The 26,199-nt window shown below is 47.4% G+C and overlaps 1 protein-coding gene across 8 annotated transcripts in view; it reads right to left on the reverse strand.

Annotated features, from left to right (window-relative positions):
* The window catches only part of ESYT2 (extended synaptotagmin 2), a 71,983-nt gene that overhangs the window by 35,570 nt on the left and 10,214 nt on the right, over positions 1 to 26,199 (reverse strand). For all 8 annotated transcript variants that reach the window (XM_084897506.1, XM_084897507.1, XM_084897502.1 and 5 more), the window contains exons 2-7: positions 14,997 to 15,038; positions 13,327 to 13,461; positions 12,230 to 12,306; positions 10,701 to 10,773; positions 10,388 to 10,477; positions 2,144 to 2,199 (exon numbers count right to left, since the gene is read on the reverse strand). In XM_084897506.1, the coding sequence (XP_084753632.1) occupies positions 2,144 to 2,199; positions 10,388 to 10,477; positions 10,701 to 10,773; positions 12,230 to 12,306; positions 13,327 to 13,461; positions 14,997 to 15,038 (473 nt within the window). The remainder of the gene's footprint in view (positions 1 to 2,143; positions 2,200 to 10,387; positions 10,478 to 10,700; positions 10,774 to 12,229; positions 12,307 to 13,326; positions 13,462 to 14,996; positions 15,039 to 26,199) is intronic.

Consider the following 26,199-nt stretch of genomic DNA (forward strand, 5'->3'; position numbering starts at 1 on the left):
CTTTTTGCATAGCAGAATGATGGTTAATTTGAATATTACTCTTTCATTAGACAGGACTAGAGGCCGGGTGCACAAAATTTGTGCATGGGGATGGGGGTGAGGGCGGGGTGTCCCTCAGCCCAGCCTATACACTCTCCAATCTGGGACATCCCTCTCATAATCCAGGACTACTAACTCCAAACCACTTGCCTGCCTGCCTGCCCGATTGTCCCTAACTGCTTCTGCCTGCCAGCTTGATCAACCCCTACCCACTCCGCTACCAGCCTGATCAACGCCTAACTGTTCCCCAACTGCTCTCCCCTGCCAGCCTGGTCACTCTTATTCTTCCCTGAATGTCTGGGTTCCCCCCCAACTGCCCTCCCCTGCAGGCCTGCCCCCCCCCCCCCCAACTGCCCTCCTCTGCGGGCCCAGTCACCCCTAACTGCCCACCCCTGCTGGCCATCTGTGGTGGGTGGTCATCTTGTGTCCATTTGGGGGCGGCCATCTTTGGCCACACTGGGGTAGCTATCTTGTGTGTTGGGGTGATGGTCAATTTAGATATTACCTCTTTATTATATAGGACTAGAGGCCTAGTGCACAAAATTCGTGCACAGGTGGGGGTTCCCGCAGCCCAGTCTACCCCCTCTGCAATCAGGTATCCCTCTCACAATCCGGGACTGATAGCTCCTAACTGCTTACTTGCCTGCCTGCCTGATTGCCCCTTACAGCCCCCCTCTGTGGCCAGGTCTCCCCTTACTGTCCCCCCTGCCGGCCTGGTTGCCCCTAACTGCTCCACCTACCAGCCTGGTCACCCCCAAATGCCCCCCTACGCAAGCAGCCTGCTTGCTCAGTCCTTTGGTCACCCCTCACTAGCTCCCCTGCCGGCCTGGTCGTTCACACAGCCTGCTTGCTCAGTCATCTGGTCACCCCTCACTAGCTCCCCTGCTGGCCTGGTTGCCTCACGCAACCTGCTGCTCGTTTGGTCGTCCCTCACTAATCCCCCTACTGGCCTTGTCGCCCACTCAGCCTGTTCGGTCGTCTGTTCAGTTGTTTCAGTTGTGATGGTCCTGGCTCTATATATATATATATATATATATATATATATATATATATATATATATATATATATATATAGTGGATATGCAGAGTTCCTAGGGTAATCAAGAAATTTAAGGGTTATTCACACTGCATTTGGAGACTTAATACTGTAATAATTTTGGAATACTATATACACTGAACAGAGAACTCAAGGATTTGAATAAAATTGCAGAGGCTAAAGAAACAAACACACTTTTAGTATGTTTCTTGCCTACTCTTTAGGGTAAATATGAGAATCAGGTGATGTGCATGTGCATGCCTCTGCAAGCTACACAGAGTGTCCCTGCGATAGAAGCCACCTCTGGGCCTGCTAGGTGCTACGCGGGTCCACTTCTCAGACGTAAAGTAGCCATCCCTATAAGAGCACCTGCTGGGCAGCGGGGAGGCCACCGCCACTCAGTGGGCAATAGCGCAGCACTCACGGCAGGTGGGTGTCCGAGGCAGTGTGAGACCGTTCACGTGAGGACTAGGGGTCACGCTAACATGTCAGCAAGGCACCTTTAACCTCTGTAGTAAAGCCAGCAGAAGCAGGTTTGGTGGCTCTAATTGCAGCCACCCAGTTAGGTAGAGATGAACAGGTTTGCTGCAGTCACCTCCCTCCAGGTAAGACTGGTGGACTGTGACCCAAGCAGAACCTCCCCCAGCACGGGGCAAGCCTCCTGCTAAGACCCTGTATTGCTACTGGCGAGTGGAGGGACTCCCAGGGATGATGCGGGAACGTGGGCTTTCCCTCCCACTTGGGGCCCAGGCCCAGGACTGACATCCAACCCAAGGAGGCATGAAAAGAACGCAAAAAGGGCTAGTTTTGAAACATTCATTCACTTTTGAAGCTGTCTGTATCTTTCTGGGAAAAGAAAAACCAAATTTAAAAATGGATTTGTGGAATATTACAAGCTGCCACTATTCTGAAGCACTTATACTAAAAGGCACCTTGTGAAGAACAAAAGGTGAGCGGAAGGGTGAGTGACGGAGCCTGACGTCCTACGACCCTCTGCATAAGCGCTTTGAGGCCACAGGCATGTCGCACCATCAGCATGCGAACCACAGCACATGGCAGCAAACTTACTTCAGTCCTGGGATATCCAGAAGGTTAGTCAGTCCTGTCCAGTTAATTTCTAAAAGCTGTTTAAAAAAAGGGCAAAAAATTTTATCCAAGTTATTTCCAATTATCAAATCAAATCATTGAGATTTCTCTTTTTTAAAATATATTTTTATTGATTTCAGAGAAGGGAAAGGGAGAGAGAGATTTGAAACATTAATGATGAAAATCACTGATTAGCTGCCTCCTTCACGCCCCCACTGGGGATTGAGCCCGCAACCCAGGCATGTGCCCCTGACTGGAATTGAACCCGGGACCTTCAGTCTCCAGGCCAACACTCTATCCACTGAGCCAAACCAACCAGGGCAGAAATTTGTTTCTTTTCACTGTTCTGCACCTTGCTTTTCACTTTATAAACCATCAAGACCATTGTCCCCTGTGGGTACATGAAGAGCTGCCTATTGTTTTATTTTTGATGTCAGATTTCTCCAGTAAAATCATATATAATAATAATTTATACATCTACCCTCCTATGGATGGGCACTTAGGACATTCAGTGAATATTTTTTACATCATGTGCTGATGTGCACACGCAAACTGGCATTTAAAAAGTAGACATCCTGGTCAAAGATACATGTTCACTTTGTTATTTGATAGTGCCACCTAATTACCATAGAGAAGGCTATCCCTACTTATATTCCCACCAAAAGTGTATGAAAATGTTTCTTCTTTATAACCTCAATGAAAAGAGATATTAAGAATTAATCCATTTGGCAGTTAAAAAATGGTACTTTATCACTGTTTCAAATTGCCTTTTCCTGATATTAGTGGAGCATGTTCCATTCATTCTAACATTTGGGGGTTTTTGCTCATTTTTCTGGTGGATATTTACCCTAGAATAATTCCTACACAGTTGGCTATGATTCCATTAGGTGGATGGGGATGGGTAAAAACTATTGATTAGAAACACAGCTTTTCCTATCGAAATGGATACTGCACTTACTTGTGTTTATTTTTGTGGGGGGGAAGCTAAGTGAAATTGCATGATCTCATTAACCATATAGCTAAGGATCGCATTCTGGCTCCAATCCCTTTGGGAAGAGGCTATAAATAAGCATGAACTAGAGGAGTCCAGGTTCTCTTGAAAAGACTAAACTAAAAAGCAACCAGTTTTAAGTCCTGAAAGATTGAGATTTTTCAGCAAAAGAGAAACAAGATGTAAACTTCCAAGGCTAATAGCAGTAAAGATCATGCTCCCCTCTTCCCCACCCTCAGGTCCAGAAGCAAAACCACCCAGGAGTAAGCACTGTGCCCACCCTCATCATCACCGCAGACCTTTCCCTAAGAGGACCAGGGGTTTGAGGGACAGCCATGCCAGGCCCGGGCCACGCTGTGGAACCAGGAAGCTAAGGAACCCTCTGCAGCTGAGGGCCAACAAGGGGCCCTGTTATAGCGGTGGCCTGGCAGGACGATACGGAGATGAACTCCGCAGGCCACCGGCCACACCACCGCCCTTGTCAAATGCTGCCCAGGCTGAGAAACACCACGCCACAGAGGCAGTGGGGGCCTCGTGGCGGACAGAGCTCCGCTGTTTGAGGAGAGATCTGCGTGCAGACAGAGGCCCTGTCCCAGGCCCTGAAGAGGGAGCTGGGGCCGGCGCCCAGAGGGATAGGAGGGAAAGTGAGGACGAGGGAGTGAGTGTGTGAGGACAAGTGTGAGGGAGCGAGAGGGAGTGGTGCGTGTGGGACCCGTGTGAGAGTCTGAGTGCTGAGGCTGGAGTCCACACAGGGCACAGGGAGGAACCAGGAGGAGGGACAAGCAGCTAAAATTAGTGCCCGTCCCCCATGCCTGGATGACTCAGAGCTGTTTCTGGAAACTGGAGAGCCAGGGAGTCGTGTTTCCAGGCAGGAAACAGCTGAGGGCTGCTGTGGCCCTTCCTCGAGACACGAACAAGCAGTGAGCGGCTGAGTTTCACCTACAGGGTGACTGGTGCGAGCTTCACGGACAGACAGGCCTGCCCTCTGCTCTCCCACCTCCTGTACCCACGGACCCAGCTATTTATTTCAGCACCCATGTGCCCCTGGCGTCCTACGCCAGTCATTTCTGCGGTACAGACTGAATCACCGGGAAGTCCCGTAAAAATGCAGACCAGCGGCTCCTGCCCTTCTCCAGTGTTTCTAGCTCGGTTTTGGCTAGTGGTAAAGGTCAAGTTATTTTCCTATGTCTGAAAGCTCACAGGATCTGCAGCTTCCACCTGGGATACAGAAAACCGGAAAGAGCATCCCTCTTCCGTGTACAGGAGCCTGAAACCTTCCTCACAGGCAGCTCGAGGTGAAGGGCGCGCCCCTGCACCCCCACCAGCAGGTGGACTATTCCAGTTAGATCTTAGCTGCTACAGGCAAAGTGGGGGTAAGACAGTGTAACCCTCTGCAATCCAGACACAGGGCATGTGTAACCATTCGGGCTGCAGAGTATGCTGCTGCAGAGCCTGGGCCTGGGTGACCCTTGCTGCAGGGATGAGGCAGGGCGGGAGCAGCCGCTGCTGGAAAGACAGTACCCACTTCCCACTGTAAGAAGCAGAAGCCACAGGGGAGGGACACACTGCAGCTGGGGGACAGGAAAAGAGAAGACACGTGTGTGCCTTGGGGAGGCTAGGACCACATCACGGGCTCTACCCACCAGAGGCCCCGTGTTTGCTGGACCAACACGTGCAAACCCACCTGCACACAACCCACCAGACACGGCACTCGGAGGGCACTCCCCGAGAGACACCAGCCGAGAGCCAGCAGGGGCAGGACAATGCGGAGCTCCCATCCCCTGCCTGGATGGGCCGGCTGTCCATGCCCATGAGAGCTGTCCGAACTGCAGACATGGAAGCTCAGAGACCTGCAGACCAATACTGCTAAAGCTCCTGGACTTAGGGTGAGGTGCGGAGGGCCCTCCTGGCCTGTGGCCTGGGTGCCCGTGGGCCTGTCTGCCTGGCCTGGCCTCCATCTCACTGCTGCCTCCACCTCAGGGTTGTAGGACTGGCTTCCAGCACCTCAACCTTCCCACTCCTGCCGGTCTAGGGCCCATGCTCAGCAGAGAGGGATGGAGGGAGAGAGGTGGGAAGACGCTGCCTCTTGGGAGCACTGGCAGCCATGACTCTGGTGTGAGGACTGGAGACCAGAGGCCGCTGGCCTCAGCGGAGAACAGCGAAGGCGGAATGTGGGTGGGGAGAAGTCACATGGCTCCTCGTTGCAGCCCCTGCAGAGGTTCCTGAGACACCAATACCGCTCCCTGGTCAAACAAAGCTCCTCAACGGCTGGAGCCCTGGCCAATGGGACCCACTGCTTCCCCGCTCACTCTGACAGGAGAGGTCATGTTCATCTTGGAGATGAAGAAAGGAGCCTCTGGTTCACACGTGGGAGGCCCGCCCCCTGCTGGCTGGGAGCCCTGAGGGTCACGCTCAGAGCACATGGACTGTCTCCTGGACACGTTCTGGACTCTCTAGTCTGGCCAGTCCTCCTGGGATGGCCACAGATCTGATGGCAGGAGGGAGTGGCCACCAGGCCCACGGATGTGCAGGAGTAGACACTGGCTTGTTCTGACTCTTATCAGAACCTTCATCCAAGTACGTATGCTTACCGGTACTTGCTCTCTGATGTCAGGACCCCACCAGCATGCTAAACCTACATGTAGGAAAATGTGTAATTTCTTAAAAATCCGAGGACTTCTATGGGCCAGGCACTGTATTACATGTTTTACATCCATCGACATTTATTCAATCTTCACATTTAATCTTCTGACACAGGTATTACTGTAATCCCCTTGTTACAGATGGGAAACCTGAGGCTTAGAGAAATGAAATAAGTTGTTCAAAGCACCAAGTGGGAGGAGAAAGAAGCAGGAGAGGAAAACCAGGTTGAATGACGGCCGCCCTGCTGCACCATCAGACAGCTGTGCTCCACAGCTCAGCACCTCACGGCTTTGTTTAGTTTTCTGGAACAAGCAACACGTTATCAAAGCTAGTCTAAAGAAATCAACAAGCAGGAAGATGTGCAAAGGCTTCGTAAGGTTCTCTGACACTGCGCTTCTACATCATCTGGATAATGAGAATCCGAAATCTCTCCCGCTGGACTGCCCTGGTGAGAAGAACTACTTGGCAGCAGGCAATAAATTCTGTCTTTATTTTTCAGCTGAAAGTAACTGAAAATACATTCCCTCTCTTTGAAGTAGGGGGGTGACTTTACTCACCATATAAGGAAATTTGAGGCCTGGTGCACAAAATTTGTGCATGAGATCGGGGTGTGTCCCTCAGCCCAGCCTGCACCCTCTCGCACTCCGGGCCCCCTTGGGGGATATATGACCATCCCTCTCGCAATCCGGGACCACTGGCTCCTAACTGCTTGCCTGCCTGCCTGCCTGATTGCTCCCTGTCTGATCACCTCTAACTATTCTGCCTGCTGCCTGATTGCCCCGACTGTCTCTGCCTGGGCCCCCGCCACAGCAGCTTCGTCCGGAATGATGTCCAGAAGGTCTTTCAGCTGTACAGTCTAATTAGCATATCATGCCTTTATTATTATAGACTAGAGGCCTGGTGTATGAAATTCATGCACGGGGGAAGAGTGGGGACAGTTTCCTCAGCTGGTCTGCACCCACTCGCAATCTGGGACCCCTTGGGGGATGTCTAACTGCCAGTTTAAACCGGCAGTTGGAGATCCCTGACTTCTAACAGCTCGCCTGCCTGACTGCCTGATTGTCCCAAACCCCTCTGCCTGCCTGTCTGATCACTCTTAACTGCCTCAGTCTGCCAGCCTATCACCCCTTCCTTGACCCACCCCTGCTGGCCTGATCACCCCTAACTTGCCCCCCTGCTGGCCTGATCACCCTTAACTTGCCTCCCCACCCCTGCCAGCCTGATTGCCCCTAACTTACCCGCCCCCTCCCCCCCCACTGGCTTGGCAGACCTTAATTTCCTTCCCTGTCGGTCTGATCGGCCCTAACCGCCTCTGCCTTGGCCCCCGGCCTAAGCCACAGTCTGGTCTTCCTCTATGGGAGACCTGGCAGATCAGGGGAAGGCACCACCCCCATTACTCCACTGCTGCTGCTGTCACTGCTGGCCTGAGCCTCGGCCCTTCGCAGCCTCACGCCCGCCGCCACCTGCCCTTTGGCAGCCAGCCTTGCTGTGATTGGAGCCTGTGGGCCATGGGGGAAGGCCCGAGAGGTGCTCCATGCACCACATGGTGACCAGTTGTTTTGGTCATCCCTCACTGCCCTCCGTGGCGCCTCGTCATCCCATACAGCCTGCCTGTTGGGTAGTGACAGCCCTTGGCTCTGATATATATATCATATATATATATATATATATATATATATATATATATATATGAGCAAATTGACTTTTCACAGCTTCTTCCTTCTCTCAGCACTAGAACTTTCCTTGTAAGTTAATACTATTATATGATGTTATTTTTAAGGTAAACACACCTAGAATATCCACACTAAGGAAGAGTATTACTAAGTTTTGAGGGAGATTTAAAAATTTTGATTCTGAAATTTTAAAAAAAAGGAGTCCTTCATTAAATTGTTAAAAATTCCTTATAAATTACTCAGCAATTTGCTAAAGGTTAGGTTTTTGTTTTGTTTTTTTAATATTTATTAATAAAAGTCTCTTAAATACAGTGGCTTTTATACAATTTGTATGTGAAAAAACAACATGGATATAAAATCTTTTATGGATCTCATTTCTCAAAATTTTAATAAGTTAAAATTTAACACAGAAGTTCTTTAGTAGCTTTTGAATTTCACCATGTTCTGTGTATAGCCCCCCTAATCTGAGGAGACTATGTTCCAAGACCCCCAGTGGATGCCAAGAAGTATGGCTACACTGACCCCGTACATACACTCTGCTCTCTCATGTCAATACCTGGCTGGCCGGTTGGCTCAGCTGGCTGTGCGTCGTACCGTGCGGCGAAAGGCTGCCCGTTCTGAGCCCTGTATGTGCTATGTCTTTTCCGGGATATGAAGACCTATGTGCCCACTGGGTGGCTCAGCTAATTGGTACATTGTCCCTTGAACCAAAGGTTCGATTTCCGATAAGGGCACATACCTGGACTGTGGGCTCAATTCCCAGGCGAGGAAGCAACGGATCAATGTTTCTCTCTCACATCAACTGTTTTATTCTCTCTCCTTTCCTCTAAGAATGTCTTCAGGTGATGACTAAAAAAATACAAACCTATGATACAGTTTAATTTATAAATCAGGCACAGTAAGAGGTTAACAACAATAATTTCTCAAATACGGGAACTAAGACAGCTGATCTGATCACTGAGAGGGTTACTAGGTGACTAACGGGTGGGAGCTATGCAGCCTGGAGACCTGGACAACAGGTGATTCATGTCCCAGGTGGGACAAAGCAGGCCAGCATGAGAGTTTATCACGCTGCTCAGAATGGCGTGCAATTTAAAACTTATGACTTGTTCGTTTATTTTCAGACCAAGGTTGACCACAGGTATTTGAAACCAGAGAGAGTAAAAATATGTGTATAAGAGGGGACTATAGTCATTACAATACCTTCAAAATAAGCCCATTATTTAAGCAATGGAAGGCAACTGAGAATAATAATATTAGTGGAAATAAAAGTAAAGATACTTAATTCTTTTTGTGTTTTTATACAGAAAAAGGACCACTTATAATTTGTCTAGATAAACCAAACAATAATTTGTATTTAGTGATTTGCATCAAATTATACAATACAGATTCTCATTTTAAACTATACATGATAGCACTGGTGCCGCCGAAGGACTCATCTCAGGGAACAAAATGGCATTTGTGAGACTGTGTGAGAAGCAGATCAGTGCGTCCATCAGACGCTTGCTGAGCTGTGCAGACACAGACCCGCTGTGCTCTCCCAGCAGTTCACAGCCGTCTTGGGAAGGAGGAAACTGCCCCCTCTGTCCCGGAAGGACAGCCCAGGGCCGAGGGCAGCGTTCTGGAGGACAGGTGAGGGAGGTGATGAGGGGTGATGGGGTTGTACTAGCCCCCGATTACAGTGCTGCCCTGCGGTTGGAACTTGGATCCTCATGGGGCAGTGCCAGGAAAGGAGGACAGAGACCCCAGCTAGACCACAATAACTGTCTGCACCACAGACTACCGCTGGTCAGTCTGCATCTTGGGAAGATGCCCTGGTGGTGAGCAAAGCCTACTGAGGACAGAGCTGAGTCAAATGCCTTTCAGAGGCCGTGGACCCGTGAGGAGAAGCCATGCAGGTGAGGAGCCACCAGGAGAGAGAGGAGGCTCCTGAGGGGAGGAGCCTCGGTGAGGAGGAGCCTAAATAGGAACGATATTTTTGTTGTCTTATTTTTGTGGCTAATAATATGTATTGACTATATATATATATATATATATATATATATATATAGGATTAAAATACAAATCTAACCATGTGAAATGATAACATTTATCATGGTTTATCCAAGTGTTAGAATATAATTGAGTAAAAAGAATCTTTATGGCTGTAGCTGGTTTGGCTCAGTGGATAGAGCATCTGCCTGCAGACTGAAGGGTCCCAGGTTCAATTCTGGTCAAGGGCAGGTTGAGTCCCCAGTGGGGGATGTGCAGGAGGCAGCCAATCAATGCTTTCTCTCATCATTGATGTTTCTATCTCTCTTTCTCTTTCCCTCCTTTCTGAAATCATATTAAAAATAAAAAAATAAAAACACCTGAGACAATTATTTTAAAAAATACATAGACTCTTTATGACTTTAACCCTTCATCCACTAACTGCAGTTCATAAACAGGCTCTGGGTGAAGCAGTGCCAAGGGTGATGGCAGCTCTGCCTGTTGGCAGCAGTGAGGACGGTGAGGGCAGGCTGGGCTGGGTGCAGGCTGCGGACTTACTGGTTTGAGGACTTGGACAGATTAGACTCAATTCCTGGTCAGTAAATAAAAACTATGTGGTATTCACTATAGAGAATGAGGCATCATTGAGCAAACACCTACAAATCATACTCAGTACAATGTTAATTACAAACCTACACTAAAAAAAGCAGTCTATTATTTTCAAATGTTTGTAACAAGCATATTCTTTTTATAGTCAGGAAAATAAGCTGTCTGTGGGAAGAGACGAAGCCTCCGCTAGGGCATACAGTGGTGGGAGCTTACAGGACTCACGCAGTGGAGGGAGGAAGGGAGCTAAGGAGAGGACTGCTCCTTCACTGTGTGTATCTCCAGCGTGTTCACGTTCCTGTCAGTGAGAGGCAGACAGACCCAGAATGAACATCGACTTACTGGCTTCCTGAGGAAGAAGATAGACAGCGCTCCCACTAAGGGCATGTCTCCAATCAGTGGCTCCAGGATCACTCGCATTGTGCCGTGAATCTAAGTGCAAATGGAAACCAGAACATGTAAGAGCCAGCCCCTGATGCCGGCCGCAGCCGCAGGTGGCCCCGTGCTGCATCAGATAGAACTGCAGAAAAATACTTAGCTGCAAAGAAATTCTTGGTTAATAAAAGCTTTGCCACTTTCTTTTTAAATAGAGGATGGAAAATTTTAGAAGACTGAAATAAAAAAACCTTACCTGACTGAAATAAAAAAACCTTACCTGTATACTTTGCACACCAGCTCTACAAAAATATCGCTTGATCTCCAAATCAATCTCACAATTTCCTACAAAACTAGCAAAGAAAAAAAAATTCTGTATTACATTCTCCTCATCACCACAGCCAAGGCATATACTAGTAATCTGACTAAAATAATAAACAGTAAAGTGATCAGCTGCACCCTGGATGGCCGCGTCCCCGCCGGGCAGCAGACACACTGCTCTGGGGCGCCTCCCGCAGATTACGGGTTGCTACAAATGTCCCTTCCCACATGCAGGCCAGAGCACCTCCATGGAATGCAGTTTTCATCTGTTTTATAAACACCTATGTTTGTTTAAAACAACACAGTGCAGATTATCTGCTCCCCGGTCCTGAGAGAACTAACAGAGCGCAGGGACTTTGATGTGAAGATGAGAAACGTAGCCCTAGCCAGTATGGCTCAGTGGATAGAGCGTTGGCCTGAAGAACAAAGGGTCCGGGTTCAATTCCAGTCAAGGGCACATATCTTGGTTGCAGGCTCCTCCCTAGCCTGGACCCTAGTTGGGGTTCATGCAGGAGGCAACCAATTGAGGTATTTCTCTAAACACATCAATGTTTCTCTCTGTCTTTCCCTCTCTCTCCCACTCTCCCTAAAAGCTCAATGGAAAATATTCTTGGGTTAGGATAAAAAGATTAGAAACATATAAAAACTTATCTGTTTGAGGCATCATCTTTCTCACTGATTAAGACATTTCAGCGTGGCTCAGTGATTGAATGTTGACCTATGAACCTACAGGTCATGGGCTTGATTCCCGTTCAGAGCACATGCCCAGGTTGCAGGCTGGATCCCCAGTGGGGGGCATGCAGGAGACAGCTGATCAATGTTTCTCATCATTGATGTATCTATCTCTCCCTTCCTCTCTGAAATAAAAAAGACATTTCAATCATTAATATGAAAAACATGAACGAAAGTGAGTGGAATATAAGACTTGCAGCTGTGTTTTTTGTTGTTTTTTCTGAGGATATTTTCCCCACTGACTTTTAAAGAGAATGGAAGGGAGGAAGAGATAGAGATAGAGATAGAGAGAGAGAGAGAGAGAAACATCGATGTGAGAAAGATGAATTCATTGGTTACCACCCACACATGCCTTGATCAGGCTGGTGATCAAATCTGCAACCCAGGTACATGCCCTGACCGGAATCAAACCCGTGACCCCTTTGTGCGCAGGCCAATGCTCTAATCACTGAGCACACTGTGCAGGGTTTGCATTTGCTGTTAACATAACCATGAAATGGCAGCTGCCTTTTGGGTGGAATCTGTATGAATTGACCTGCAACCCTGGGCTCCAGGTGCAGGTCATGCTAGACCTGAGAGTGTCTGCAGGAGGCCTGCTGAGCGCTGCACAGAGTGTCTAGCACCTGAGCACAATAACTGGGTCTTCATCAAGATTTTAGTCAAAACCCCGACACATCAGGTACATCCACCTTACGGGAAGAGGTAAGAGACGCTATGTCATCAACTATGACCCAAATAGAACAAATAAAAACTTACCTAATCTGAAGGTCCAAAATAATTTGCCTTTTGTCCACATTTTCAGTGTATACCTTGACACCATTGATCCTGAGGGGCTGGAGTGAGAAGTGGTTTATTTTCAATGCAGGGATGGTAAAAACACAACGGCGAAACAGCCAAGTAGTGAAACCACAGGCGGCACCCAGCTAAGAGGTGCGCTTTGGCACAGGTCGTGGGAATCAAACTCAGCCCCCAGGTGGGCCAACCGGCTCGCTACCAGCCAGTTCCTTCACCTGTTCTTCCATGCGGATGAGGCTATTGTGAGACCACAGACCTGAGGTATGTGGTCTCAGGTTCGAATCCCTGTTAAGAGCACGTACCTGGGTTGTGGGGGGCCAGTTGGGGAATTCTATATGTGTCTCTCTCACATAGAAGTTTCTCAGCCCACCCCTCCACTATCTCTGAAAAGCCATGCGAAAAAATATCCTCAGATGAGGATTAACAAAACAATGTATACACCTTAATTAAAAATGCTTTTTTGCTAAAAAAATACTGTCATTGGCGCCAATAGACTTGCTTGACTTAGGTTTGACACAAACCTTCAATTTGTAAAAAAAACCTCACACTATCTGCAAAGTGCAATAAAGCAAAGAGCAATATAATGAGGTATGCCTGTAATATTATTCCAGTAACAACACCTATGTATCCCCTTATCCCCTCCGCTGTGTGACTAAGGTGATGCCTACAGGACTGGCACTGGAGTCTTTACTTGTTTTAAACAACTTGAGGGTAAATAAATACCTCATGCTTGCTGTCTACTTTTGAACCTTTAGTGTGAGTTCACATGTCAAACTCCTTTCCAGTAGTACAGATTGTGGAAAACTGTGCAAAGGTAATTCTGACAGAGGAGTGTGGGTAGAAAGACACGCTGGAACGAAGGGAAATGCCCCAGTGAACTTGAACTGGCCAAAGACAGCCCTGGACAGAGGAGGGCACCACGAGAGGCAGGACCTGGAGCAGCTGTGCCACCCACCCCAGACCTTCCCAGGGAAAGAACGGGAGAAGTGTAGCCTGTCTTTTTGATCTCCACAGCCATCTGATGTGCACACAGTGAGGATACTGAAGAAGAAACTGACCTGCTGACCCACGTCAACTCTCGTGAAGCTAAAGGTGCTGAGGTGGGTGTTTGCTCCCCGCACAGCTGGCTCTATGGTTTCTCGAAATAGCTTCTCTATAAATTGGCAAATGAAAGGCCACATGTGTTTTACAGTCTGAAAGGAAAAAGAACTCATGTAAGACAAAACATTTTAATGCACAATGTACTTGAGTCATGGTAAAAATTATGCCCCTTCAGCTTATCAGAATTTTTTAAAATTAAAGGAAGGGCCTTTTTGTTATGCAAAAATAAATACAATTTTAAATTTTAAAATGTATGGCAACAATAAACTACTAATTAACTACATACTGCAGGAATTAGTTATTCTCAGCACATTTAATGATTGCTTAAAAAAAATCAGAAAATGCAGTGGTTTCAATTCATTCAATCTAATAAAGAGGGAATATGCTAATTAACTGTGACACAATCACAAAGATGGTTGTGCCCATAGCCAATAAGGAGCGAGTATGCTAATTGACTGCCATGCCCTCAGAGATGGTGGCACCCACAGCCACAAGATGGCGGTGCCCAGGCCGGCAGGGGGGTTAGAGAGGGACGACCAAATGACTAAACAATAGGCTGCATGGGGTGACCAGGCTGGGGGGGGGGGGGGGTGCGTGAGGGGCGACCAGGCTGGTAGGATGGGCATTTGGGGGCAACCAGGCCAGCAGGGGGACAGTTGGGAGCAATTTGGCTGGCATAGGGGGCAGTGAGGGGTGATTAGGCCTACAGGGGAAGACAGTTGGGGGCAATCTGGCCAGCAGCAGGGGTTAGTTAGGGGTGACCAGGCCGGCAGGAAGGGCAGTTAGGGGCTATCAGACCGGGGGGGGGGGGGGGGGGGATTTGGGGGCAATTCACCTGGCATGGGGGGCAGTTAGGGGCCACTAGGCCAGCACGCAGAGGTAGTGAGGGAAAATCAGGCTGATGGGGAGTGTGGTGGTGGTGGTGATAGTTAGGGGCGAACAGGCAGGCAGGCAAGCAATTAGGAGCCAGTGGTCCAGGATTGTGAGAGGGATGTCTAGATCAGCAGTCAGACATCCTCTGAGGGGTCCCGGATTGGAAAGGGTGCAGGTTGGGCTGAGGGGAATCCCCCTGCCCCACACACAAATTTCATGCACCGAGCCTCTAGTTGCTAAATAAACTGCTAGAACTGTAGAGCTTTTAATAAACATTAATGAGTTTCCCTCAATGATGGACTACCTTCCCATGCTGCAGGGGGATCCCTGTCTGCACAGCTCTGAGGATATCACATAAAACATGAGGGGACAGATCCACTTCCAACTACACTGACCTAAAGACAGAGCTTTATAAAAAATTAGGAAATTATTTATTACTAGGATTCTTGGGAGTTATTTGTTATTCATAATGTTTTCAACATTTTTGTGTATGACTATCATAAAATAGGCCTGAGCAGTGGACAGATGATGGGGAAATAAGACAAGAGGCCAGGATGCGACTATGAATAGCTATTACTTTTCTCACTGTTTAGAAAAGGAAAGTCTCATTTATGACTGAGCTCTTTTGGGAGCAGAAGCCAAATCCAAAGGAGTTCACACAGTGTCACTATCCCAACTCCCAAATATGGAAGGATGCGTCCACCCCATCCCCCCCCCCCCCCCCCCCCCGGGTGTTTGGGATACGCTCTCTTACCTTATTTAGCCATTCTGCTCTCTCAGTGTCTGGAAAGTGAACCTAAGAGGAAAGACAAGGATGTGACCGACTGCCACGTAGGCCACGGCTGCTCTCAGTGGAGGCTGCTGTTCACATACACTCTTTAAATGCCCTGTCCTGAAGCTGGGAAGGGCCGTGGAGGGGGCACTCTGCTGTGCATCCTAAGGACAGCTGCAGCAGAAGCGTGGAAGGTCAACAAATGCCCCTGCCCTCCCCCCAGCCTTGCTGTCAGAGGAATTGTGTGGGGACCTGAACATCCTAACAAGCATTTCAAATGGAGCCTTTCTACAGGATCGCTCTACCAGGGGCTCAGGCTGTCCAGTGTTCCAGAGACCTAGACCAAAGCCTTCAAAACCCCCCTTCCCTCTGCCTTCCTTTGGTCCAACCCAGCCACTGGCGTGCTGCTGTTGCCTGCGTCTCCCTCCCTTCAGCCCAGGCTGGATGGGGAACCGGAGATGGGTGGTGGCAGATGTCTGATCGCCAGCCAGGCCTAGGGACCCCACCCATGCACAAATTCATGCATCGGGTCTCTAGTATTATTATAATTACCGTTTGGGCGCTACTGTAAGTCAACCCATGTGTACAGCCTCTGCATGCTGTCACTGCACACTAAACAATGTCACAGGCACACACTGTCTGACCACCTCTGCCACAGGTACAGAGAGCGGGCCACTGGACAAGAGGGCCCGAACGGCAGTCCATGACATTAGTTCTAGAAAACAAAACTGCCACTCTACTTCGTCAAGAAATATCTCAAATGTCAGGAGTCCTTTGATAGAATTATAGCAAGATGAGTTTAATCTGCCACGAAAGCCTTCCTTTTCCCTGTTTTCAGATCCTTTCTTCTCAGAAAATACTAGAAAGTAACAGAATGTGTCCATTTCTACCTCATCCCCAATAAACAACTGGAAACCCATGTGAAAACAATGGCTGTTCCTCAGTCTGCAGCTCCGCGGGAGCAGACACCAGAGGCCTCTCAGCCGCCCAGCATCTCTGCGATGGACAGCCCTGTGCCCAGTGCCCAAGCGTCAGGGCAGTCTCCAGTCCTGGCAGACTGGCTGGGCGGCACGTCTGCCCAGGAAGCAGGGGTCCATGGCCTATTCCTCTCTGCTAACTGGTGGGAACAGCTATGCATCCTACAAGCCTCAGGGAGGCCCAGCGTCTCTGCACTTTCTGTGCACAAGGATTTCCTTCCTCCTCCAGGGGCAAAGCGTGTTTAGAGTGGCTTTCATTTTTTAAAAAAGATTCTGTGTGTGTGTGTTTAAATGTATTTTTACTGATTACAGAGAGGAAGGGAGAGGAAGAAAAAAACATCAATGATGAGAGAACCATTGATCAGCTACCCCGTTTCCCCGAAAATAAGACAGTGTCTTATATTAATTTTTGCTCCCAAAGATGTGCTAGGTCTTATTTTCAGGGGATGTCTTATTTTTCCATGAAGAATACGGTACATATTTATTATTAAATGAAAATAAATGAAATTTATTACCTGTATATGGTACGGTAGTACGGTAGTTGTCAACACAAACCAGACAAACTGTGAATCCTACAGTATCAAGAATTTTCTCATTTATTCAATGACCATCATGTCATCATCTTCTGGAACATCATCATAACAATCCAATTCCTGAATTTCCTGGTGAATTTCTTGCGACTCCATTTCTTTCAGAATCAGTGGACCAAATCTCTCATGTTTAGCAACAGCACTGTCTTTAAATGAGTACTTCTTGTCAAGGTAGCCTGCTCGCAGTGCATTTGCAATGCAACTGTCAGTGATTTTCTCCCATGAATTCTTCACTCAAGTCACAACTTCTTGCAGATTAGGTTTCACAAAGTTTCCACGCTGATTTCTCTCCATTCTATTTTCAGTTTAGTCATTAATTTCCATGTGAAAATTGTCTTTGAATGGCTTCTTTATTGCAATATCAAGAGTCTGGAGATAGGCCAGTCATTCCCGAGGGAATCATTATCTGATCTATTTTTCTTTTGTGAAGAAATGTCTTCATGTCTTTAGCGCGGTGAGTGCTGGCTGCATCCCAGACTAGCAGACCTATTTGGCTCCCTCGCATAACAGGCGGCAGCATTAAATCTACCCACTTCCTTATAACTGCTTGTGTGGCCCAGGCTTTTTCAGTTTCAAGAATAAAATGCCCAAAACACGTTCAATCTTTTCCTTCTTGCCCTTAGAAATGGTTAAAGGTGGGATTTTAGTGCCATCCAGACGAATTGCCAAAATACAGGAAACACGTGCACTTTCTTAAGCAGTGGATGGAATGTACACTAAGGAGGCACCCCTCTGTTCAATTGTTGTTTGAGATGATTGGCCCATAAACACTGCAGTTTCATCCATAGCAATCATGTTGGAAAGATTGTATTTAGAGAAGTCAGCATCATCAATAAAGGACTTGAATGCAAGTGCTCGCTTAATAACTTGAGTATCTTCCAACCTAAACAATGTTGTACCGGTAGATCTTCTTAAAGACAGTTCACTTCGCTGAAGGAAATTATCCAGCCAGTGTTGTGATGCTTTGAAGTCTTCAGGGGCTATGTCAAACTGTGGTGCCATTGCAAGGGCAAATTCTTGAATCTGAGCCCTATTCACAACCAAAGCCTCTGCTCTCCTGCCAACAACCCATTCACAGATCAGGTCTTCCAGCTCAGAAAATAATGGTTGCCGACCTGATCCCCACTTGCGCTTTATAGCATTTCCCTTGTCCACTTGTTCAATGAGGTTACCATACTCTGCTCGCCATTTTCGGACCAACCGGATACTCAACATCTTCTCTTTGCAGAAAGCAGTAAGATTTTGGCCCCAAGAGTCTTCCACGATTCCTTTCTTGTACTCCATGGAGTAGCTTTTTCTTTTTGCGCTCATTTCTAGGGGTAAAAAAAAAGAATTGGGGTATCAAGGTAGGGGGAAGGGGATCACTTAAAATGACACAGGGGGATTAGAGGGGGGAATCAAAATGGCACAGGAGAATCAGAGGGGGGATTACCATTTTAGTAACCCTTTTTGATCCTCCTGTGTCATTTTGATTGCCCCCTCTGATCCTCCTGTGTCATTTTAAGTGATCCCCTCCCCCCACCCCTGTGCCACTGAACACCTTCACCAGACATCCCCCCTACCCCTTTATCAGACATTTACCCCCTGGGGCCTGCCTGGGGACTGTCACTGGGCTTGCTGAAGCCTGGATCTGGGCTGGAGCAGGGTCTGCCACTGACTGAGAACCTTCAGTCATCATGAGGGCGGCCGCGAGCATCAGGTAGTGTCACCAGAGACAGACCAGCACTCACCACCTTCACCGTGTCTGTCCACTCTAATCCTCGTTCTTCTACATTAGGGGTGTCGAACTCAATCAGAGAAGGGGCCAAAATCTAAAATCCAGCCTAAATCGCGGGCCGAATGGTTTACTGAACAGTCATAAACTGACAATGTCATAAACTGACAGCGGAGTGCAGTGATGACAGCGCGGTGCGGGCCACATTGCAAGGCCTTGGCGGGCTGGATTTGGCCCGCGGGCCTTGTGTTTGACACATGTGTTCTACATGATCTGCGAAAGTCTCCTCTCTTCTGCCCCGCGCTCACCCTCACTCTGACCTTCGCTCTGCCTCCACACAGCAGTGACGTCAGGACTCCGCGTAACGTCACTGGGTTGCTAGAAGCCAGTCTGGGCGGCCCTAGTGATCAGTTTCCGGTAAATTAATTTTCATTCTGAGACAGAGCCTGTGGGGGGGCTTATTTTCGGGTGATGCCTTATATTTCACTCAGAAAGAAACCTGTAAGTAGGTCTTATTTTCGGAGGATGTTTTATTTTCAGGGAAACAGGTACCTCCTGCAGGCCGTGTGTGTGTGTGTGTGTGTGTGTGTGTGTGTGTGTGTGTTTAATGTTCAGGAAGCATTTTATTGCTCTTCCAAGTTTAAGAATTTTCAGACAGAAAATCAACACTTTCAGAAAACCACCCGTTGTTCAGCTGCTAAAGCTTGGTTTTTGCAGACACATCAACATATTTATTTCTCTCCAGTACGAACAATCACTCCACCCATGATTGACGGATCAATCTTAACTTCCAATTTCAATATTTGGCTTTTGCTTAGGAAGCTCTTCATGACCATTTTTAATTCAGAACAAGGCTTCTTCCTCCAGAGATGCAGTAGTCACTGCATGGCATGCTCCCCAAGGCCGCTGGTCGCATTCAAAAGGGGTACTGTTTTGAGCCAGCAACTTGATCAGGTTGGATGGGAGGGTGCGGCCATGTGCTTCTGGCTTTTCACTGAACGCTTTACATGGATTTGTACTGGACAGCCGTTCTGGGTTCCTTCAAGATTTGTGCTGCTCTCAACAACTCCTTTCCTGCTTGCTCCAGTTCATTCTGTTGGCTGCAGTAGAATAAAGAGCAGTGGCCTAGTGTCCTTTGCTAGCGCATGACTCAACAGGTGGTCTCACAAATCTGGCAAACGGCTGATCACAGATGTGCTGAAGCATCACACCTGCTGGGGGAGCCTGGACACTGCTGTAAGGAAAGGGAGCTGGACACTGCTGGGGGAACCTGGACACTGCCGGGGGAACCTGGACACTGCCGGGGGAGCCTGGACACTGCCAGAGGAACCTGGACACTGCTGGGGGGAAAGAGGGCTGGACATTGCCGGGGGAGCCTGAGCACTGCTTGGGGGGTGGGGTCATACCCAAGCTGGAAGAACAGCCTTGGTTGCTCTGAAGAATTGGGTTCTTGTTCACTTCTGAAGGCCCATAATGGGTATCCTAAGTGCTGTGCCTCCCACAGAGAAAGCTTTAACTAACCCAGATTTTCTACCCACTTCAAATCCATCAAGACTCATAGACTGGGGTCTTGTCTGGGAGCCCACATACAGAAACTGGGTATGTGAACAGCTTGGAGAACAACCATTAGATTTTCAATAGAGTCAGAAACCATGAAGGTTAAAGTCATGGTATCAAGGGGTCAGTAAGGCTGAGCTCTTCAAAGCCTCTCGCGTAAAACGGGAAGGAGAAGACGCGGAAGGCGACACCTGTTCCTTGCATGGCCAGAGTCCAGCTTCCTGGAACACCCAACTCCACTGCGTGCAAAAATAAAAGGGGCGATCGTTTCCTGAGTGTACCGCAGGCATGTGCAGGTCTGTCACATCCAATCCTGACTATGTGCACACAGGAAGTAACAGTGTCCAGATTCCCAGAACACCTCAGCGCAGATTGGGATGAAGGCCAGACGGTGTGCCCATGGTCTCGACCACTTTTTCACTGAGGACGAGGCAAGGCTGTGGAGACAGACAGTCCACAGAGCCCACCATGTTCTCACAGGGACTGGCCAATCAAAGAGCGAAGCCTGAAGCTCAGATGACATGCCTTAAATTGTACGAGGTTCTGGTGACAGCCAGAAGTAGGAAATCCTGTTTAATAGTCATCTATTTACCTAGACTCCAGAGGTTAAATGCAGTACAAGTCCTGAAAGAGCTGATAAAAACCAGGAAACATAATAGCAATTCACACTGAAACACTTATCAGACCCAGTCTCTCACCCAAGACTACGAGAAGGATTTCAAGACTGGTTTTACTTAACATCCACACCCCTTCCCAATAAAGGGCTATGATGAGTAGAAATATCCAAATTCCATATGCGTCCACCCTGGGCCCAGCATCCCCCCCTCTCAGAATGTGCCCTAGCAGCAGACTGCCACCGCGTGAAAGGCGTGCTGCGGCCCGCACCGCATTTCCCAGGATCGCCTGGACGATGCTGTGGAAGAATTTCCAGGGCCTGTTTTAAAGTGAAAATACAAAATGGGGAAAACCATGTACAATTGGCTAAAGTCCAGTAGTCAGCAAACTCCTTAGTCAACAGAGCCAAATACCAACAGTACAACGACTGAAATTTCTTTGGAGAGCCAATTTTTTTAAACTTAAACTTCTTCTAACGCCACTTCTTCAAAATAGACTCGCCCAGGTCGTAGTATTTTGTGGAAGAGCCACACTCAAGAAGCCAAAGAGCCACATGTGGCTCAAGAAAAGCAGTTTGCCGACCAAGGGCTATACCATTCATCTCACAAGAGGGTGTGTGTGTGTGTTAATATATGCTTGTAATTTCTTAAAATAAAAAATTAACAAAAACTTAAAAACCCTGTTTACCTTGGGGAGGGAGAGGCCCTGGAGGAGACAGTCTGTAAGTCAGGGGGTGGAATCTAGTGGCCTCACCTCACACTGACCTCTCAGTGCCACCGAAAGAGTGTGTGGAAACTGAAATGAACAGTTACCAAATCTTAATTTTGCTCCATGATGTTTAAAATCAGCTTCTCACCTATATATATGCATAAACATCAACTAAGTTTCACAAAAGCAGAATTTAAAGCACTAAAAACATCTCAAAGACTGGGATATACAGGAGAAATAGAAAATAATTTTCTAAATCATGTAGAAATGCATGAATACTTATCACTTGGTTTCAAATCTTAACCTTTCAACTAAAAAAAGAAACAAACAAAAAACCCCACTAAATATCCCTTGTAAGGCCTCTTATAAAACAAGTTTTCGTATTTATTTATATTGGCTCACAAAGTCGAAGTAATCAGTTTGACTGTTCAACTTTTGGTTATATTTTAAGAGTTGACAGTACCCAAGAAATCTTTTAAGTCTTATCTTTAAAAAGAACAAAGGCATACTTGGGATTCTAATATGTTGATATTACCAAAGTTGTTTTGCTTAGAAAAAAATTAATTAAACATGCAAAGACAGAACATTAACTGTATGCCAGGAACTCTACATGCAATGTCTTGTTTCATCTCACAACAACCCTCTGAACAATTAGCAGCTCATCTGACAGGGAATTAAATACACCTGTTCAAAGTCATAGGGAAATACGGGATCAGGCCCAGAGGCTCTAAGGTCCCCGTTAAACCTTGCTGAGGTACAGAGGAGGAAACAAACTTACATTAAGTAATGTTCTCTAATTAAGCCTTGTTTCCCATTTCGGAACACTAAAAGGTAACATGGGGTGACATGTAAAGTTACATTTTTCACACAGCACCCCCTGAAAACGACGCCCACAGCTCTGTGTGGACTGAGCTGAGCCCCTCCGCTGCAGGACAGCCTGCAGCACAGATTGGCGCTGTCCACCATGCCTCCATTAGCAACATCTAGGACCAGGCAATCCGTGCCTGGGAAAACATGAAGACACATTATCTTTTACACCCGAAGCATTAATGATTGAATGCCTTCAAAAGAAAAATGGACAAAACGGTCACTTTAGACACCAAATGTCATTAAACCTCAAATAATAAACCTCTATCCGTTCATTTATTCGTACTTTTCCTTGTTCCAAGAAGGATCTGAGCTCTGCTCATGTCTGCATCGTTCTTTAGGTGCTCATCCGAGAAAAATAAAGGAGGAGCTGGTTTGGCTCAGAGATTAGTGGCCAGAGGACTGAAGGGTCTCAGGTTCCATCCCTTTGAGGGCACAAACCCGTTACTGCTTGATCCTGGTGCCTAAGGCAGCCAATTGTCTGTCTCTCTCCCCTTCCCTGAAGAAATATCCTCAGGTGAGGAGTAACCAAAACAAACCAACACCACTTCTTAGGGGAACAATGCCCGCTCCCTGGGGAAGCATTCTTTCACATCTTGGGGGGAAGGAAGGAGGAATTCAATTCACCTGAGACAGCAATTTTGAGTGTGTCCCCTAGGCCTGGGGGTGGGCTTGGGGGGTCCCCACTAGCACAGTCCCACCTGCCAGCTGGGCTGAGGGCCTCCTCACCAGCCACCCAGTACACGGAGGGAGGACTGTCCCCTCATCATCAACCCCAGACACCACCTTTCTACACCACGCGGGAGTGCCCAAGTCCACGTGGACTTACGTGGCAGGATGGGCTGCCACTGCTCACTGCTGCCCTGGGTCCCTCTGCGTTCAGGACACAGTCCAGCGAGGGGAGAAGCAGGGAAGGGAATGGCAAGGGCGTGTCCCCAGAGGAGAGCGCATGCTGGGTCCCTGGTCTGGAGGGTTTCTCTCTCCTGCAGGCGGGACATGAGGGGAGGGCTGGGGGGGCTGCAGCAGAACATGCACCAGCTTCCCAGGGGTGCTCTCTCAAGGTCAGTGCCAGGGCAGGGCCTCGATACTCACTGCCACCGGGTTCTGCTCCTTTCTGGTCCCGGAACTGAAATACCACTGAGGCCCAGACCTTCTCTCGGGAGGTGACCTGTGCCTGCTGTATTGCTGGGCCATTGTGTCCAGTTGCCTTCTGTTCCCCCATTCCTCTTGTCCTGGCTCACGGGCGCCTGGGATCAATGAGACACCTACAGCCCTCCGCACGGTGCTTCATGCACAGACACAGGAGCACGGAGTGTGGCTTGCTGAGGTAAGGTGGAGGGGGCCCGGAGAAAGTCATTACGATTTCCTCATCTTGTGTAATTGTGCACATTAAATACTGACAGTGGCCAAAACCCTCACATACAAGGACTGTTTTAAGTTCTGGCTCTAAGCCATTGGCGCTGTGCATGCGACCTCTCTGTGGCACACAGGGCAGAGCTCTGAGACTCCCACAGGCTCGCTGTTCCAGAGCATCAGGAGAAAAGGACGCAAAAGGAAAAGGACATAAATGTGCGCCCTCTGACCTTTTCATACTTAAACTTCTTTAACCCATTTCCCACAGGAGTAATGTAAGCCATCTCTCTCTTTCCTCAAAACCCCCAGTCCCAGTCTGCCCCTCACCTTTTCCATAGCTTCAGGGTACAAGGAAAGAGGAAAAACAGGGTCAGGAAATCTCAATACCATGCTTTTCCCTAAGACACTGGGATGCTTTCTCCTAACAGCTGCTAGAGAGAAGAATGTATTCAAGGTTTAAAGGGTGGGAGAGAATGTCTCTCTCAGAACCTGTCAATCCTAGTCAGATTACTGCTTTGTAAGGCCAAAAGAAATTGCACAAAATAAGTAGGTTTCTCTATTTCAAGTTTACATAAAAGTAGATAATCAATTCACAAGTAAATAAAGCAATTAATCTTTTTCAAAACCCAGTTATCATTTCCTCAATGGGGTGTGCCTGCCTCGCCGGAACAGTCTGCTGTACCTGTGAGGACACAGCATAGCAACGGGAGCAAAGAGCCTGAGCAGGGCCAGTGCTGCAAACCGTCTGGCTGAGGCTTTCCTGCTGGGAACACTGCCACAGCTCCCAGGTGCTTTCTGTGCGAGAGAAAAACAAGAAATCCACTGGGGAATCCGAAGCAGCACTAGCATCCCCGCAGTCTTTATCTGAGGCCACAGTGACCAGACACGACCTCTCCTTTAGGCGCTGACCACAGCTACCAGTTAGGGTGAATGTGATGCTGTCTTCTGTCGTCTCAAACCAACATCAAAACCAGAACTGGCTGCTGACAGGAGAGCTGGCTGAGCAGCGAGAGCCAGAGCCGCAGAGGGCACATGCGCAGGTGCTGCTCTGTCAAACACTGCCTGGAGGGCGTTCAACGTCAACAATCACTGCTGTCTCCTGGTGGGGTGATGACCCCCCATTTCTGTCACTTGGGAAGGAGTAAAATAAACATTAAAAACTAGGGCGTATTTATCCCAGCATATCTCCTAAAAGTAGCAGAGCAGTCTGAATTATCTGAAAAGCAATTGTTTCTAGCTTTCTAAAAGAACGGACATGCCTAAGGAATTGTACGGAGGCCGGCTGTAATTTCAGACAATGTATCTGCGATGCTGGACGTACTGTCACCCATCACTTGTCTTTGAAGGGTGGTTCAAGTTTCGGTGCATGTGTGGAAGGAGCTTAAGCCAGGACTAACATTCAGTGGCACAATAAACACAGGGACACATCTTTGCCCGACAGAACCATCGACAACCCTTGATCACAATATTAAGGTCAAGAGACTCACTACCTTACTAACGATGCACGTCTACAGATATTTTTCAAAGACTGAAGCATATTTTTTAAATTCTAAAGTCACTTAGGCATTCTGTAGCTGCTAAAAGAAAGAAAACTCATATAATTATTAGACAGTCTTGATTTAAAGGTGAGGTTCTGGCATAAGTTCCATCGATCTCACAAGTTAAAATGAGTCCAAGAACAGGAAATCTGTCTTCTCATCTCCTTTACTAAAACACGTAAGACAATCTGGTCATTTGTCATGAATCCAAATCAAAATGCTACTATTCAAATTTCCATACTTAGGTTTTAATTGGAACGAACTAGATTAGCGATTTTCAATCTTTTTCATCTCATGATACATATAAGCAAATCACTAAAATTCTGTAACACACTGAAAAACATACTTTCTGCCGAAACAGGTTTGGCTCAGTGGTGGAGCGTCGGTCTGGGGACTGAAAGGTCCCAGGTTCGATTCCGGTCAGGGGCATGTGCGTTGGTTGTGGGCATATCTCCAATAGGGGATGTGCAAAAGGCAGCTGGTCGATATTTCTCTCTCATCAACATTTCTAGCTCTCTATCTCTCTCCCTTCCTCTCTGTAAAAAAATCAATAAAATATATTTTTAAAAAATTAAAAAAAGAAAAGAAAAACATACTTTCTGCCAATATGACCAAAAAAAAAAAAAAAAAAAAAAAGAAAGAAAAGAAAAAGGCATTATTTTGATTGATTTACAAAATAATAATAATAATAGCAATTACCTATCCTTTTGGCTCCAAAAAAAAAATCAGGTGCCTATACTTGCGTAAGGATTTCTGGGACCAAGAATTAACCAATTAGATGCAACCTTATTACATGATGTGACCAATAAGATGCAACCCTATTATATAACTTACGTATTTATTATTCAAAACAGGGCATTCACACCAGACAGCTTTTGTTGTTTTGGCTGCTGTCACTTTTAAATTTGACAATCTCAGGGAAAAGAGGTAGTGCCCTTTTAGTCAGGTATGCATCTTAAAATGTACATCGGTTGAAAATTGTGAGAATATAAGATAGATGCGTAATTGTAGCATTGAAGTAATTACACATGTTCTGTATATTGTGTGACATTAATCCAGCTTTGTTCTACTTTAAAGAATAGAAACTATATGAGACTGAAGTTGGGATTAAAATCCTCTAGAATTATAGAACCAGCAGGAATACCTAACACCTACATGGATTCAGAGTTCACATGTTTGAAATTTTACAGTGAAATTTTTCATTTTTAAGAAATCAGTTTAGCCCTGTCGGCTGGCTTGGCTCAGCAGATAGAGCACTGACCTGTA

Source organism: Pipistrellus hanaki (genome assembly GCF_964339955.1).
Source record: "Pipistrellus hanaki genome assembly, chromosome: 10".
Taxonomy (NCBI): Eukaryota; Metazoa; Chordata; class Mammalia; order Chiroptera; family Vespertilionidae; genus Pipistrellus; species Pipistrellus hanaki.